This window comes from Prenolepis imparis, unplaced genomic scaffold, assembly GCF_030444845.1.
Source record: "Prenolepis imparis isolate NDT839.2.m4 unplaced genomic scaffold, iyPreImpa1.0 SCAF_7, whole genome shotgun sequence".
In the NCBI taxonomy this organism is placed as follows: domain Eukaryota; kingdom Metazoa; phylum Arthropoda; class Insecta; order Hymenoptera; family Formicidae; genus Prenolepis; species Prenolepis imparis.
The window spans coordinates 10,779,676-10,793,402 of NW_028141165.1; the positions used below are offsets into that span (position 1 = coordinate 10,779,676).

General features: G+C 35.8%; 2 protein-coding genes across 3 annotated transcripts in view; one reads left to right on the top strand and one right to left on the bottom strand.

The window, feature by feature from the left end:
* The window catches only part of LOC145938120 (uncharacterized), a 245,478-nt gene that overhangs the window by 188,420 nt on the left and 43,331 nt on the right, over positions 1-13,727 (bottom strand). Inside the window, exons 5-6 of the mRNA XM_083041524.1 lie at positions 1,446-1,630; positions 1,312-1,355 (exon numbers count right to left, since the gene is read on the bottom strand). Coding sequence (XP_082897650.1) covers positions 1,312-1,355; positions 1,446-1,630 — 229 coding nt within the window. The remainder of the gene's footprint in view (positions 1-1,311; positions 1,356-1,445; positions 1,631-13,727) is intronic.
* Positions 1-13,727, top strand: part of LOC145938119 (uncharacterized) — a 252,577-nt gene that overhangs the window by 179,460 nt on the left and 59,390 nt on the right. For both annotated transcript variants that reach the window (XM_083041522.1, XM_083041523.1), the window contains exons 7-8: positions 4,071-4,322; positions 11,055-11,372. In XM_083041522.1, coding sequence (XP_082897648.1) covers positions 4,071-4,322; positions 11,055-11,372 — 570 coding nt within the window. The remainder of the gene's footprint in view (positions 1-4,070; positions 4,323-11,054; positions 11,373-13,727) is intronic.

A 13,727-nucleotide genomic window follows, 5' to 3' on the forward strand; every position in this document is an offset into this window, starting at 1 on the left:
ATACTTTATTAAGGAAACGCGAATTTTGCGCTCTCATACGGGGGCTAAGCAGTCTGAAAACTTTGGCGTGTCTACGCTGTACGTGTCGGTGGAATTTTTCCCATTGAATAAATGTGATACAAAAATAATGTTGAATGAGCTTACATAAAAAAAAATAAGAAGAAAAAATATCTAATTTTTTTTATTAATTATAAATTTATTATGTATATTTTAGAATATAAATCAAAAAGCAATTTATATACTTTGATATTACTGAAGAAAATTCCTCTATATCTCAACATTCTTCTGAAAAATTACTGTTACGTATGTCTTTCTTTTAATTTTATTTTTATTTGTTTAATAAATACTTTAAGTATCCTTTTCTAAAAAAGATATGTAAAGTCGATACTCACATGTATCGAAATTTATTGTTGTCGCTTTTTCTCGATGCGCATTGGCTGTCAAGATTTGCGTTGTGCGTTATGTTTGTAGCATCGAGAGGCTCTCATCGCGAGGGTTAGCAGTTTAACAGTTTGTTCAAAATAAAATTAAATAAAATAATATTAGTTTTAAATAATATGTTATAATTTATAATACTTTAAACTCGATTAATATTTTTGACAGTTATCAGCTGATTTCTGTCAAAAAATATTATTCGCGGATAAAATATTGTAACATATTATTTACAACATATTACTATTTTAATATTTTTAACATTATTATTTTTAAATTTAATTAGCAAATTAACGCTTTATTAATATTTTTGACAGAAATTAGCTGATTAAAGCGTTAATTTGCTAATTAAATTTTAAAATAATATGTTAAAAATATTAAAATAATAATATATTGTAAATAATATGTTATAATATACCTTATCCGCGATATTAATATTTTTTGACAGAAATCAGCTGATAACTGTAAAAAATATTAATTGAGTTTAAAGTATTATAACATATTATTTAAAACATTATTTTATTTTATTTTATTTTGAACAAACTGTTAAATTACTAACCCTCGCGACAGCCTTTCGATGCTACGAATATAACGCACAATGTGAATCAAAACAGTCAATCAACATCGCGGAAAAGATGCAACAATACTTACGAGAATCGACTTAACATGCCTTTTTTAGAAAGAGATGTTATAATATTTTAAATTCGACTAATATTTTTGACAATTATCAGCTGATTTTTGTCAAAAAATATTAATCGCGAATAAGATATTATATAACATATTATTTAAAATGTTACTATTTTAATATTTTGAACATATTATATACACCTTCATATTACCGCTATAGAAATGTTACAAAATAAACAATTTCTCACTCACCGACACGTACAATAGCAGAGTTGTAGTACACAGCACACATTGATCTGAAAACAAAATATTCAAATTATGTATATACACATATGTGTGTCGAATATCTCATAATAGTTTAGAAAACATGTTTTCATATTGCATACCTCACAGTTGCCCCACTGTCGCCCGATGCCTCCCCGGGCCTCCTCCTCCTTTCTTAGTCCATGGTAGCACTCATGACACTCGCGAAAATTTAAATAATTACGATCGCCCGACACTTTACACGGCACTCCCGACACGCGAAACTTTACACCGCTCTCCCGACATGACGCGTGTATCGCAATGCTACCTGTAACAAATAAAATACATACATGTATTAGAATAATCTTATTATTTCGCATTATAACGTACACAATATAAATGTACATAAACCATATATGTAAACTAGAATTAATGATAAATATATCCATGCAATACATTCGTGCGCGCGAAAACAATTGGGTTATGTTGGCAAGAGATTTTGCATCGAATTTTTCGCGAAATATGCGTTTCGAACAATTACGACTACATATTAACGTTGAAATTATGATATGCGATTGATAAATATTACAATACAAAGGTTAGAAATCGTTTCTAACGATTATGCTTACTAATTAATCACAGCGGGACACAGCTCGAACTGCCTGATACTCGCGGCGTTTCGGTAATGGCCGCTATTCTACTAACATCGGCAACTTCACTCTAATAGCGCGCGCGCGCGCGATACTATAAACATGATACTATATACGCGATACTATATACAGACTTATATAATATTTATAATTAAAACACACTCGAAGGAGATTCGTTCGAAAAGATAATTTTAGAAAGAAAAAATATTAATCGAGAATAAGGTATTATAACATATTATTTACAACATATTACTATTTTATAACTTTTACCATATTATTATTTTAAAATTTAATTAGCAAATTACAACATACACAATATAAATATGTAAGTTAGAATATTTAATTAGTTTTGCTTTATTAATATTTTTTGACAGAAATCAGCTGATTTAAGCGTTAATTTGCTATTTAATTTTTTAAATATGTTATAAAAATTAAAAGAATATAATATGTTTTAAATAATGTGTTATAATACTTTAAACTCGATTAATATTTTTGACAGTTATCAGCTGATTTCTGTCAAAAAATATTAATCGAAAATAAGATATTACATATTATTTACAACATATTACTATTTTAATTTCTATAACATATTTTTATTCTAAAATTTCATTAGTAAATTAACGCTTTAATCAACTGATTTCTGTAAAAAAATATTAATCGAGTTTAAATAAACTTTATATTATTTTTTTTAAATATAATTTTTTTTTATTACAAAACCGAAGAATGGCGCGCGCTTGGGTTGTTTTAGTTTTTTAAATTAGATATAAAAAAAAATAAAAATTGGCGTATATCTGAATTTTTCTATCGCATTACTTACAATTTTAAACAATTGTCAAGAAACGCGTATCAAGGAGCTAGTCTACGCGGACGTTAAAAGTATTCGAATTAAAAGAGAAGCTTTAAGCGCTCCGAAGGAGCTCGGGTGCCGCCAATAAAGAGGTAGACTAAAGACAGAAGTCTTTTGGTTGATTTTTCGCTGGCCGCGGGTAACACCTGCGTTCAGAAAAGTTAAGTCTCTTTGCGAAGTGAAGTCTTTTGCCGCTGAGTCTCCGCCACTTTTCCGCGGCGCGGGGAAAGAAATCGAGGGAAATATCCTCGGTTAAACTTCCACCGCGAGTATGAACTTGCTACTCAGAAAGATTCGTCATCGTCCAACTCGACCTTCTTTCTCTCTTTCGCCAATGCCTGCTGCGACTACTTCAATCCCTCCCTTTTCTTCTCCTTCCCCGACGTCGCCGACGATATAAGAACTTTTCGTTACCCAGCAAAATTTTTATTAACGTCGTGATTCCTCTGGGAGAGAGCCCCGTAAAAAGAGATGTAACTGCGATTATCGTTGGCTCGTTCGAAAAATGATACGCGTCGTAGCGAAAGATTTGCTGCCGCGGAACTTTTTCCGAGAGCGAAGTGAACCAAGTAATAGGACGGCTTGTAGAGGCTTTCATTCACTTTACGTTGTACGAGTGATACGTTATCATCAGCGATACGAAATCCGATAACGGCGATATTGCGTTCCGGAAAATTGAAGTTTCCGCGATGTTACAAGACCTCTAATCATCTTTTGAACGAATCTTGTGACAATACATATCATAGATTTGCCCCCAAATACGGCTTATATAAATCAAATAAGAATAAATGTTTTAAATATATTAGTTTAAGTGCATATAAATTTCTTTCTCGTAAAATAAAATTATTTGTCTTTCTGTTCATAAAACCATAAAAAGATGCTGTAAAGTAAATTTCACATTAAATACTTTCATAAATCGGGGTTTCTGTCTCTCGCAACGGGAAATTATGACTTATATTGTGTCTGTACTTAACGCGTTTCAAATAAATTTGTTAAACATATTTAAACGTATCTCTCGTTTATATAATACATAAATTACCTCCCGGTTCTGTCTATCATATTAATGCATTTCTCTCATATCGTTTTCGCTACGCTTTTAATATGCAATGTCACGTTTCCGAATAATGGATATGTTTCTCTCGGAAAATGTGTGTCGCGAATTCATGAAGATAATGGAGAATAAGATCTACATATGTATATTATTAATATAGAATGTACGTATCATATAAAACGCGATTATTTGATTTTAATAATTTAATTTTTTCTTCCAGCTTTTTGCCACGGTAGGAATTCTCTGGCGTCCCTATGCTCGTACATTACGGGCGATGCGTTACTGTATTCTATGTTTCGCGAGGAGGCGCCCCCCGTAGCGTGTCCTTTTCGCGGACCCATGACCTTCTCGTACAACCGAGGTCATGGTACGTGCTCGAATCCGCCGAGCAACGTCGACACTTGTACAGATGACAGCAGACTGCTCTTCAAGTACCAGGCCTGTCCCGACGTGCCCGCTTCGGAGAGTGCAGGTAAAATATTATTTGTTTACCAAAAATTATTCATCTGTGTTCTATAAGAGAACCAGCTCTGTCTACGTGTATGGAGTCTCGCAATAAGCTAAATAGAGATGCAAAAATAGAGCAATCTCTAAATCGTAACATTTAAATAGCGTTTAATTAAAAACATGCTTCTCGAGAATTCACGATGCATTATGTTCATTGATAGTTTATAAAAAAAAGTAGATAAATGTATAGTAGTTGCATAAATTTCAAATTACAAAGCACCGTTGAATCTCGGAAATCCACGATGCAAAAAAGAGCCAGTACAGAATGTCTAGGCTTTTTTTCCTCTACCCTCTCTTTCTCTTTCTCTCATCATACACTCCCTTTTAGCTATGCGTTCTTTGATAAATCTAGCGCACATTTTTTACTTTAACAAAAATTGCGCTACCAATAGTTTTTTTCATTATATACTCGATAAAGATAAAAGTGTTAAAGATTAAAAGTCTTTCTATTTTTTTATGAATGAATTTTACACTGGCATACTATTGAACATGTGAGTAAATTGAACATGTAACGTTTTTTATAAAATTTTTATATAAAATTCTAATTTATCATATAACATGTTATATTATATAATATATGTATATTATATAATAACATGTTCATTTTACAAAAATGTTACTTTGAAACATTCGTTGTATTACACATTATGTAAATATGATGCGTGTAATCATATTATTACACAAATTATGTTAATACTTTCCTTTTATAATCTATAAGCTCTTTGATATAACGATACGGTATTTTACATAATTTATAATAATGTAATGAGTGTTGCGCAACGAAATTTTAGCCGCGTTTTGTGTCGAATATTCTGTATTTTCATATTATTATAGCATAGTTCATAGCATTCTCATTTTCTGTTACATAAATTTAGATAAAATACTCGTAAGAGAACCTCGACGGGGCAGTCGGAGTAAAATCTTCGTTTATAAAAGCCTAGTCGCGATGATTAATTGGCGCAGTTTAGTTTGAGTAGCGGAGCTTATTAGCGTGATTGGTCTCTCGCGCGAGCAGTCACTTGGGCGATAGATTGCTGATCGCCTCATCAGTTTGCATATCTTGCGCGCTTCAATTAAACACTTGTTACTCGATGGATTCGCATTTAATAGCGCGGCGCAGGAGAGATTAAATTTGTAGTCAATATATCAGATTTATATATATCTATTTTTGACTGACGTGCGTTCGATTTAATATATTATGGTATATAATATATAATCGATGCTGCGCGCCGATATAGTCCACTTCGAAGCTATCGTAGCGTTGTCAATTATAGCAAGTTACGTTGCAAAATGTGTGGGCAATGTCTAAATATTCATCAATTCTATCGATTCTGCTATTAGGACGACTAGCAAACGATGGAGGATATAACAGAATAGAATATTCATTTCACGAATATATCCTTTCAATGATTTACATTGAAAATTAGTGACGTTACTTTTGTGCTCGCGTTATATTTGGATATTTAAATTACTGCGAATGGAAATATTTGCAAAGTTCTTGATGTTCTTTACAAAATAATTTACATTTGTACATACACTATGTTTCAAAGAAAATCCAACATGTTAAAAAATTTACATACATATACATATGTATCATTTTGTTTGGTTATATTGTGATTATAGATACAGTTTCATGTTTTATCACGAAATTATGAAATATCAAATATTTTTCTCTCTGTAATATAAAATTATTAAATGTGCTTCTCGTGCGACTGCCTCACGAAAGAAACAGAATTCCAAATGAATGAATTCCCCCCAAAAAAATAAAAAATAAAAAATAAATTTAATGCAGCAATTTTTCTGAGTCTTTTTCTATAATTTTGCAATATACCTGTACATATATTTTTTGATAACACGACGGATTATAAAAGTCTATACACGCCGTATAAATAGCGAACGATGTGAATGAAAGAACCAGACTAGCGTGCGGCTTTATGTACCTGCATTTTCTTCATTTTTCTCGTCGCGTTTGATCGGATTTATTTTCGATGCGCTTTGGTCCCCCCGTTTTCAAACACTCATCAAAATGGAAGCGATTTCGGGCGAAATCTAACCGGCGAATCGTAGCCTTTAACGAGCACTTTGCGGAGAAAAAAAAAGCAGTTGCGAGTTGGTCAGGCGGCAGATTTTTCAGAATTAAATCGGCGCACAGGTATTGCGGTCCTTTCATCCTGAATCCTACCATTTACGCGAGAAAGGAGACATCGTCAATGCCTTCCATTTCCCCTGCTTCAACAACCTGTTGAGAAACCGATTTACCGGTACAGCATGATGTATCGTTATCAGTGAACGCACCATAGAATAGACGAAATCCGCGTTTTTAAATATTTCCCTAATTCGATGTAAGCGTAGAGAATCGGATTTTTTCTAACCGCCCGACTAGCGTTTCTGAATTTCACGTGACACATAATATTTTAATTAATATTTTAATATTTTAACTCTCATAATATTTTAATTAATATTTTAATATTTTAACTCTCTGTCCAAACCGATGATTTAAAAAACAAAGAAATAAATGTGAAGAGAAACGCGACATAATTATTCGAAGCTTTTAATTTTCGAAAATTATTCAACAAAATTATTATCAAAAGTATTATTGTCAAAAGTATTTTATTCTGTCGTTTAAAAACAATTTTGAAATTTAAGAATTAATAATCTCGATTTTTTTTAACAAAAAGAGAGAGAACCGAGGAGCTTACAAATAATATATATTATTTGTTATAATTAATTTATCTATTTTCCTTTCAATGTTGGTTCACTCGCGCGAGAATCGCGTTCGCGTCCAAAAAAGCGAAAAATCGCAGTCTTCGCCGGACGCTTTGACGGTGACGAGCGATGCGGAGAAAAACGAGGGCGAGGGAAGGAGCACAGAGGGAAAGCACCTGGAGTAAAGTCCAGAGGAATATAGGGCTTTTTTTCACAAGCGGCACCTCTCTCAAATTACTCGGAGATCAAAAAACCGACTCCGAGGGTGGTTGAAGGAGAAGATAAAAAGGCGTAGCTCGCACTCGCGGTGGCGGTAAAAGAGCGAGTCGTAAGAAAGAGTCGTCCCCCCCCCAAAAAAGAGAAAGAGAAAAGCGGACTTTTGCGCGCTCTCGCGAGAGATGTGATTTAGATACGCGCCTTCAGGATCATGCTTCGACTACTTCTATTCCGAGGCACTAGATCTCACACAGAGAGGGAAAACTAAGAAACGAAAGGAAGATGAAAGAAAGAGAGAGATAGAGAATGAGGGCCAAAGTGGCGAAGCGAACTTACGGACGATAATATCGCTCGCTCTTTGCGCGTTCTTTCCGGCCACGCCTTGAGAGTTTGGTACCGAACCCGATAATTGTCGGTCTCGTCGCCGTGGAAGCTGGAGGATCTCTGGAAAGCGGCGAGAGCCCGGAGAGGAGAGAGAATCCCGGTATCGTTTTTCACGCGGAAATCTCCTCTCCGAGCTCTCGTTCTCTCGTCGAGCGAGTAGTCGATCGCTCGCCCATCGTCGTCAGGTCGCTTTCCTCGCTTCTTCTTCTCTTCTACGTTCATCCGTCTTCCTCCCTTTCCGTCCGTCGTTGAATGTCCGGGTGAAGGGATGAACGGAAGAGAGGTCTCTCTCCCAATGGCGCTTTAAGGAGCGCTCTGGGAAGCGTCCTTACGACGCCGGACCGGCGGACGCTGCGCGCGAAACATTTTTGCGGCGAATAAACGTCCGGTGATATCTTTGGAACCTAACATGCTCCGGATCTATCGGATGTCTTTCAACCGCCGATCCTTTGACGAATTTTTTTAGGTCAACGTTTTCTTAACGGGAATTTGTGTATCAAAGCTCTTTCCCACCCCATATATGTGTCGCGTACAAAGGAAAAATTCTCAAGATCTAGGAAAAAAGCACTCTTATATCGAGACCAATTTTTAAAATTTATTTATCGCATATTACGCTGCATAACATGGCACGACTTTGCGGGGAATACTTTTAAAAATTTACAAAATAGAGATGTTATTATTATTCGTATATCGAAGCAAAAGTAGAGAGATATCGTTCTTTGAAAATTTAATTTTTCTTTTAACATAATTGTTTTTTCCTCGAATCTCTCTTCTTCCGAAGAAACAATTATTCTTTCTTTTTTAGCAATTTTAACATCCTCGATAGATTCTATATCTCTGGTATCGAGAATATAAAGAGAGCAAATATATAAAGATAAAATCTTATTTGAATTTTGTCAAAGTCACGTTCTCTTTGCTGTAGGTACGTATTTCGATATGTATACTCTTATTACAGCGAACACAGCACATAATCAAGCTAAAATATCAAAGCCAGCAATTGTAAGCATCAGCAGAATTTAACCGATATAAATTGAATCTTTTACTTGTTTTTAACTCATACATTCTGCTTTTTATCTTTTCAAGTGTAAAATGCGTTTAAAAGATTACATGTTTGATTGCTATCAAATTTTTTAATCGGTTTCTATCATTTCCGACACCCTTGTTTTAGAGAACAATTTTAACAAGTTTTTGATTATACGAAAATGATTCGAAGAAATAAACTAGATAAATAAGATAAATCATTTTTGATAATTTAAAGAATTATTATTAATGAAAGAACTCCAACACACATAATTTAATATTTTTGAGAAAAGTGTTTTTTTTTTATAATGTGATGAATTTATTATATCGCAGCGTCAAGATTAGTTGACGCGTATGATAATGAGTGCCTGCTATATTTATCTATAGTGATTATTCAACTCTTATGGGAATGTGATGTATCTCTTGCGTCCACTCGCCTATCGATTATCATGAACCCGGTAGATGTGTTTTCATTAAAATTGCACGCGGCGAATAAAAATCCAGCAGCGAAGCGAAAATGGATATCGAAGTACGGCCTGCGGGCAATGGTCAGTAATCGCGGTTGCGTTTTTCGCGCGGAAATCACATAGCGGTCGTCCATCCGTCTGCGATCGCTGCAGGACGAATTCGCTACCGCCCGCACGTATCTCTCTCGTCTTTTTTTGTCCGCCACGCTTTTTCTCGTACGTTTGCATTGGCCCGTTTCTTCAATAGCGCTTCCAGGAGTGCTATCGAAATCCTCTCTCACGATGGCGGTGCTTTTACGAATAGTTGATAATGGCCAAAAGAGAGTCGCTGCCGCAAATCGAGCATTAAGCTTGGAGCCGCGAGGTATTGTATTATGTCAACACTATCAAGCTCTTACCAACTTACATCTTACCGCTATCGCAGCGACAAATGTTACTATTTGCGAATCCGAAAGTAGCAAGTCGGACAAATTTTTTTCTCATTTGTAAAAATTTCCGCAAAATTTGTATTAACTTTAACTTATTATTGATATTATGAGTGGTGAAATTTATTTTTCCCAACGAGAAACGAATAGGAGCGATAAAAGCAATAAAAGCAATTACGATGCGAATCGAAAACGCGATGATATCACTCGATTTTCTATCGATAACCATGGATGTTAAAAAATTCCCGTAGGATTTAAAGAGCTAAAATATACATTTTGAAGAGACCCTCGAGAGAATCACACTGGCGCAAACAATATACAACTGTTAAGTGAACATCATTAAGAGCTTTCCCATCAATTCTTTGTCTAGCGGGGGATTCACCCCGTGCAAAGAGAGAGAGAGAGAGAACAAGAGAGAGTCGTTCTCGCAGAATAAAACTTTGAGATGTATATCGAGCTAAAGCTACGGCCGCGGCGCTGAAAGCGAGTCTAGCATGTAAAACGCCTGAAACTTGGAAAGCACGTTTAGCGCTCCGAGCGTCAAACTCAAATTCATTTAATTTTGTTGCTCCAGACAGTTTAAACATAGGAGCGCGCAGTGTCAGGCCGCAACCGTGCTTCACCATTATCTTGTAACACGCTTCGAAACGCTAAATGCGCTTTCGAAGTTTCAAATGCTTTACACGCTAGACTCACGCTTTCTGCGCCCGCGCGCACGCTTTAAGAGCACACGATGTACAGATTTAAACGCTCTTAATGCCAGTTGAGTGCCGTTGACAGTCTGTTAGTTTTGCATGCAAAGACTTTGTCAATATCACCCCTGCACTTTCACAGAGGATTTAAGAAACATTAGAAAGTTCGTACAACAGTTGTTTCAAGAATCCTGGCTATACTTGAATAATTAATAAGAAAAAATTAATCTTAAATTATCTAGCAATCCGTAGACGGAAAGTAGCTCGTCTACTGAACTTTGAACCATGTAAGGGCCGACAATGCATTTCCCATATAATACATGACATATAATTTATTATATGTATTGTATATAATTTTTATTTAAAAAATTAATTTGGTTATTATTTATAAATAAAAACAAAAGAATTATTTGAATTCTTTCATTAAATTTTATTTATGCTACAAATATCTGCTATTGAATAAATTTTAAAATAATAATGTATATTTTTCATTATATATTGGATTTCTTTATAATCAATATTTATAATATAAGTATACATCTCTCTCTCTAGAATTGAAAATAATATATTTCAAGATTTAATTTTATTATACGATGTATATAATCGGCAAAATGTCTAAATTGCACAATGTTCTAATATATTATAGAACATCGGGCTAAAAATGCATTTGAAATTCATCTTGTCACTTAGACAATTTTGCTATGAACTGTTTTGCGAAGCTGACGCTCAATCGAGACTTGTTGTCTCAATGATTTCAAGATGGACATATTTTTTTCGCGTGTTTCAGTGGAAGAGCTGGAATGCCTGGCCACCTGGAAGGAGGGCAGCAGCCGTTACTTGGTCGGCCGCTTGCACCACGGCCACGCGTCCAGCAACGAGGATCGATACCGATGCTTCGTGTACGAGAAGGCCGGCCAGACGGTGCAGGGTAACCTGAACAGGGCCGCCATGGGCATGGGCGCCATGGATCATGAGGTTGCCCTGTCGGGCGGACCGGTGCCCGAGGGCTCGGCCGAGGTATACCGGGTGGCACAGAGCGGCGACGCCACGTGCAACGGTCTGTTCAGTCCCATGGAGGGCTCCCGGACGATGACATTGAGGAAAGGTGAGTCCGATAATGTGTCTGTATATCTATCTGTTTTAATTCGTAACGCGATGACATATTTAGCCACATTATTCCTCTACAACGTGATCGTTGAGTTACTTCTGTAGCTTCCACGGTGTAAAATTCATCTTTTTTAATTTATAAATTCTAGGACAATTATTTATAATGGATTTTTTTTACGTAATTTAGACATTAACCCGATTTGTTCTGACATGATCCGATCAAATCGAAAAATGTTCGAGTTCGATGTGTAAAATAAAAGTTGTCATTTACTTAGTTGATTCATTCCAAATTAATTTAATATTATCGTTGTCTGGTGTAGGTTATTTTTTTTATTTAATTCGTTGTTTGTCTTGTTAAAGATAAATGTAATTTAGCAAATTATGTCACGCTGAGATACGTCGGTAAAAAAAAAAAAAAGATATTACAAGTTTTATCCGCTTTTTCGACACGTCGATGAAATCAGGCATGAATCAATAACAGATGATGAATATATAAAGTATCATTATATGTTAAATTCCGATCGCTGCTGAATAATTATAGCCGCGTATTCGAAGATTTCACGTGGCGCAAGATAGATAGATATTTTTAGCGGGTGGAAAAGTTATGGCAGTTAAAAAATGTTTAATTATCATGAGATATCGCGTGGTAATAAATCGTATCAGCGGGATCGTGTCTCCCATCTCCAGTTGTACGATTCATCATCGTTAAAATTTTTTCATTTGCACCGCTCTCGTGGATTTTAATTATTACAGTGTAAATACGTGCTTGACGAGGATTCCCATCGGGCCGCGGACGTTTCAATTTATCGTTATTTTCTAGCTAGCCGGATTTTTGAAATTTTTTTACGACCCGTACACGAGCAGACGACGCGCAGCTTTTGTCCGCGAACGATGTTACATTTCTGATGCTGTTTGTATAACGCGCGTTTCCGCGCTCCGCGATGGAAAACATCTTAAGTGGAATGCCGGCAAAATGCACGTACATCCGCACACTTAACAATTATTAAATTATAGCTGACACAAAATGCTACGAGCTAAAACTCTACGAGCGCGTCATGCGGTAGCGGTAATGTGAATGTATACTTTAAAGAATTGCTAATCAGCGTACGCGGGGTTTCTTTTTTTTTTTTTTTTTTATTTCATGAATAAGAAGAGCGTGTTTGCACGACGTCTGGCAAAAGAGTGACGGGGAAATGAAGGGAAGAGAGGGAAGAGGAAAGGGGCTTTCCCTACTTTCTCTCCCTTTTGCACCGCGTGCGCATTTCCGTCTTACTCGCTTTTCATCTCGCGGCTCGCAATCCCATTTCGCTCTCCGTTAATGGATTCATATATAATTACCGGGGCTTCACGCTCGCGCATTACGCTTGATAAATATCATTGCGAAAGGAAAGATATGAAATTCTCCGAGCAATGAAAGCGGACTTTAATCGGAGCGCTATGGAGCCACGTCGATCGTAAGTAACCCACCTTCTACCGTTTCGGGCCGCGTGCGTTTTACCCCGTGATTTTCAGAAACGTGTACTTTTCAGCTTGCACCGGAGGATAAATAACGTTGGATTAAACAACATCTCGCGCGCTATCCTCGCGGCGGCGTTCCGAAATCTTTTTGATCCGAAATGTATACACTGATAGTCGTAAATATCTCGCGTTTTTCCTTTCTGTAATTTCACCGTTCGGATCCGGAAAGGATCACGATAAGTATTCGGTGTAATGAATGACCCTGACGTACGAACCCTTATCGCGATATTCTCCGATATTATTCGCACGAGGAATAAAAGCGTGCAGGGATGGAAAGAGTTAGGACGCGTTACTATTGTCGCTTATATCGGACGGATAATCACTGAAATCGGGCGCACGGCTGACCAATGCTACTTTCTATCCCTGATTAATCGCCAGATTCGGAAATAATCACTTTCTCATTATTATTGCATATGTACATTATATTGCATATTTTTATATGCGTGTACCTATAATATGACTCATTCGAGCAAGATTTGTTAAATAATTTTGTCGAAACGCTCATATACATATACATGATGTTATATGATATAAAACTTTCTGTTTTTTTTTCCCCGATTTCAAACATCAAACTGAAAGAGTTTTATACGTCGCGTGCGAATAATATTTTATTACTTTATGAATAGAGTTTATTATTTAAATATCTTTTGTAAAAAAAATTGTAAGAAATGATAACATTATTAATCTATTATCGCGATATTCGTCGAAATTATTCGAACGAGGAATAAAAGCGTGCACGGATGAAAAGAGTTCGGACGCGTTACTATTGTCGCTTATATCGGACGGATAATCACTGAAATCGGCTGACCAGTGCTACTTTCTTTCCCTGATTAAT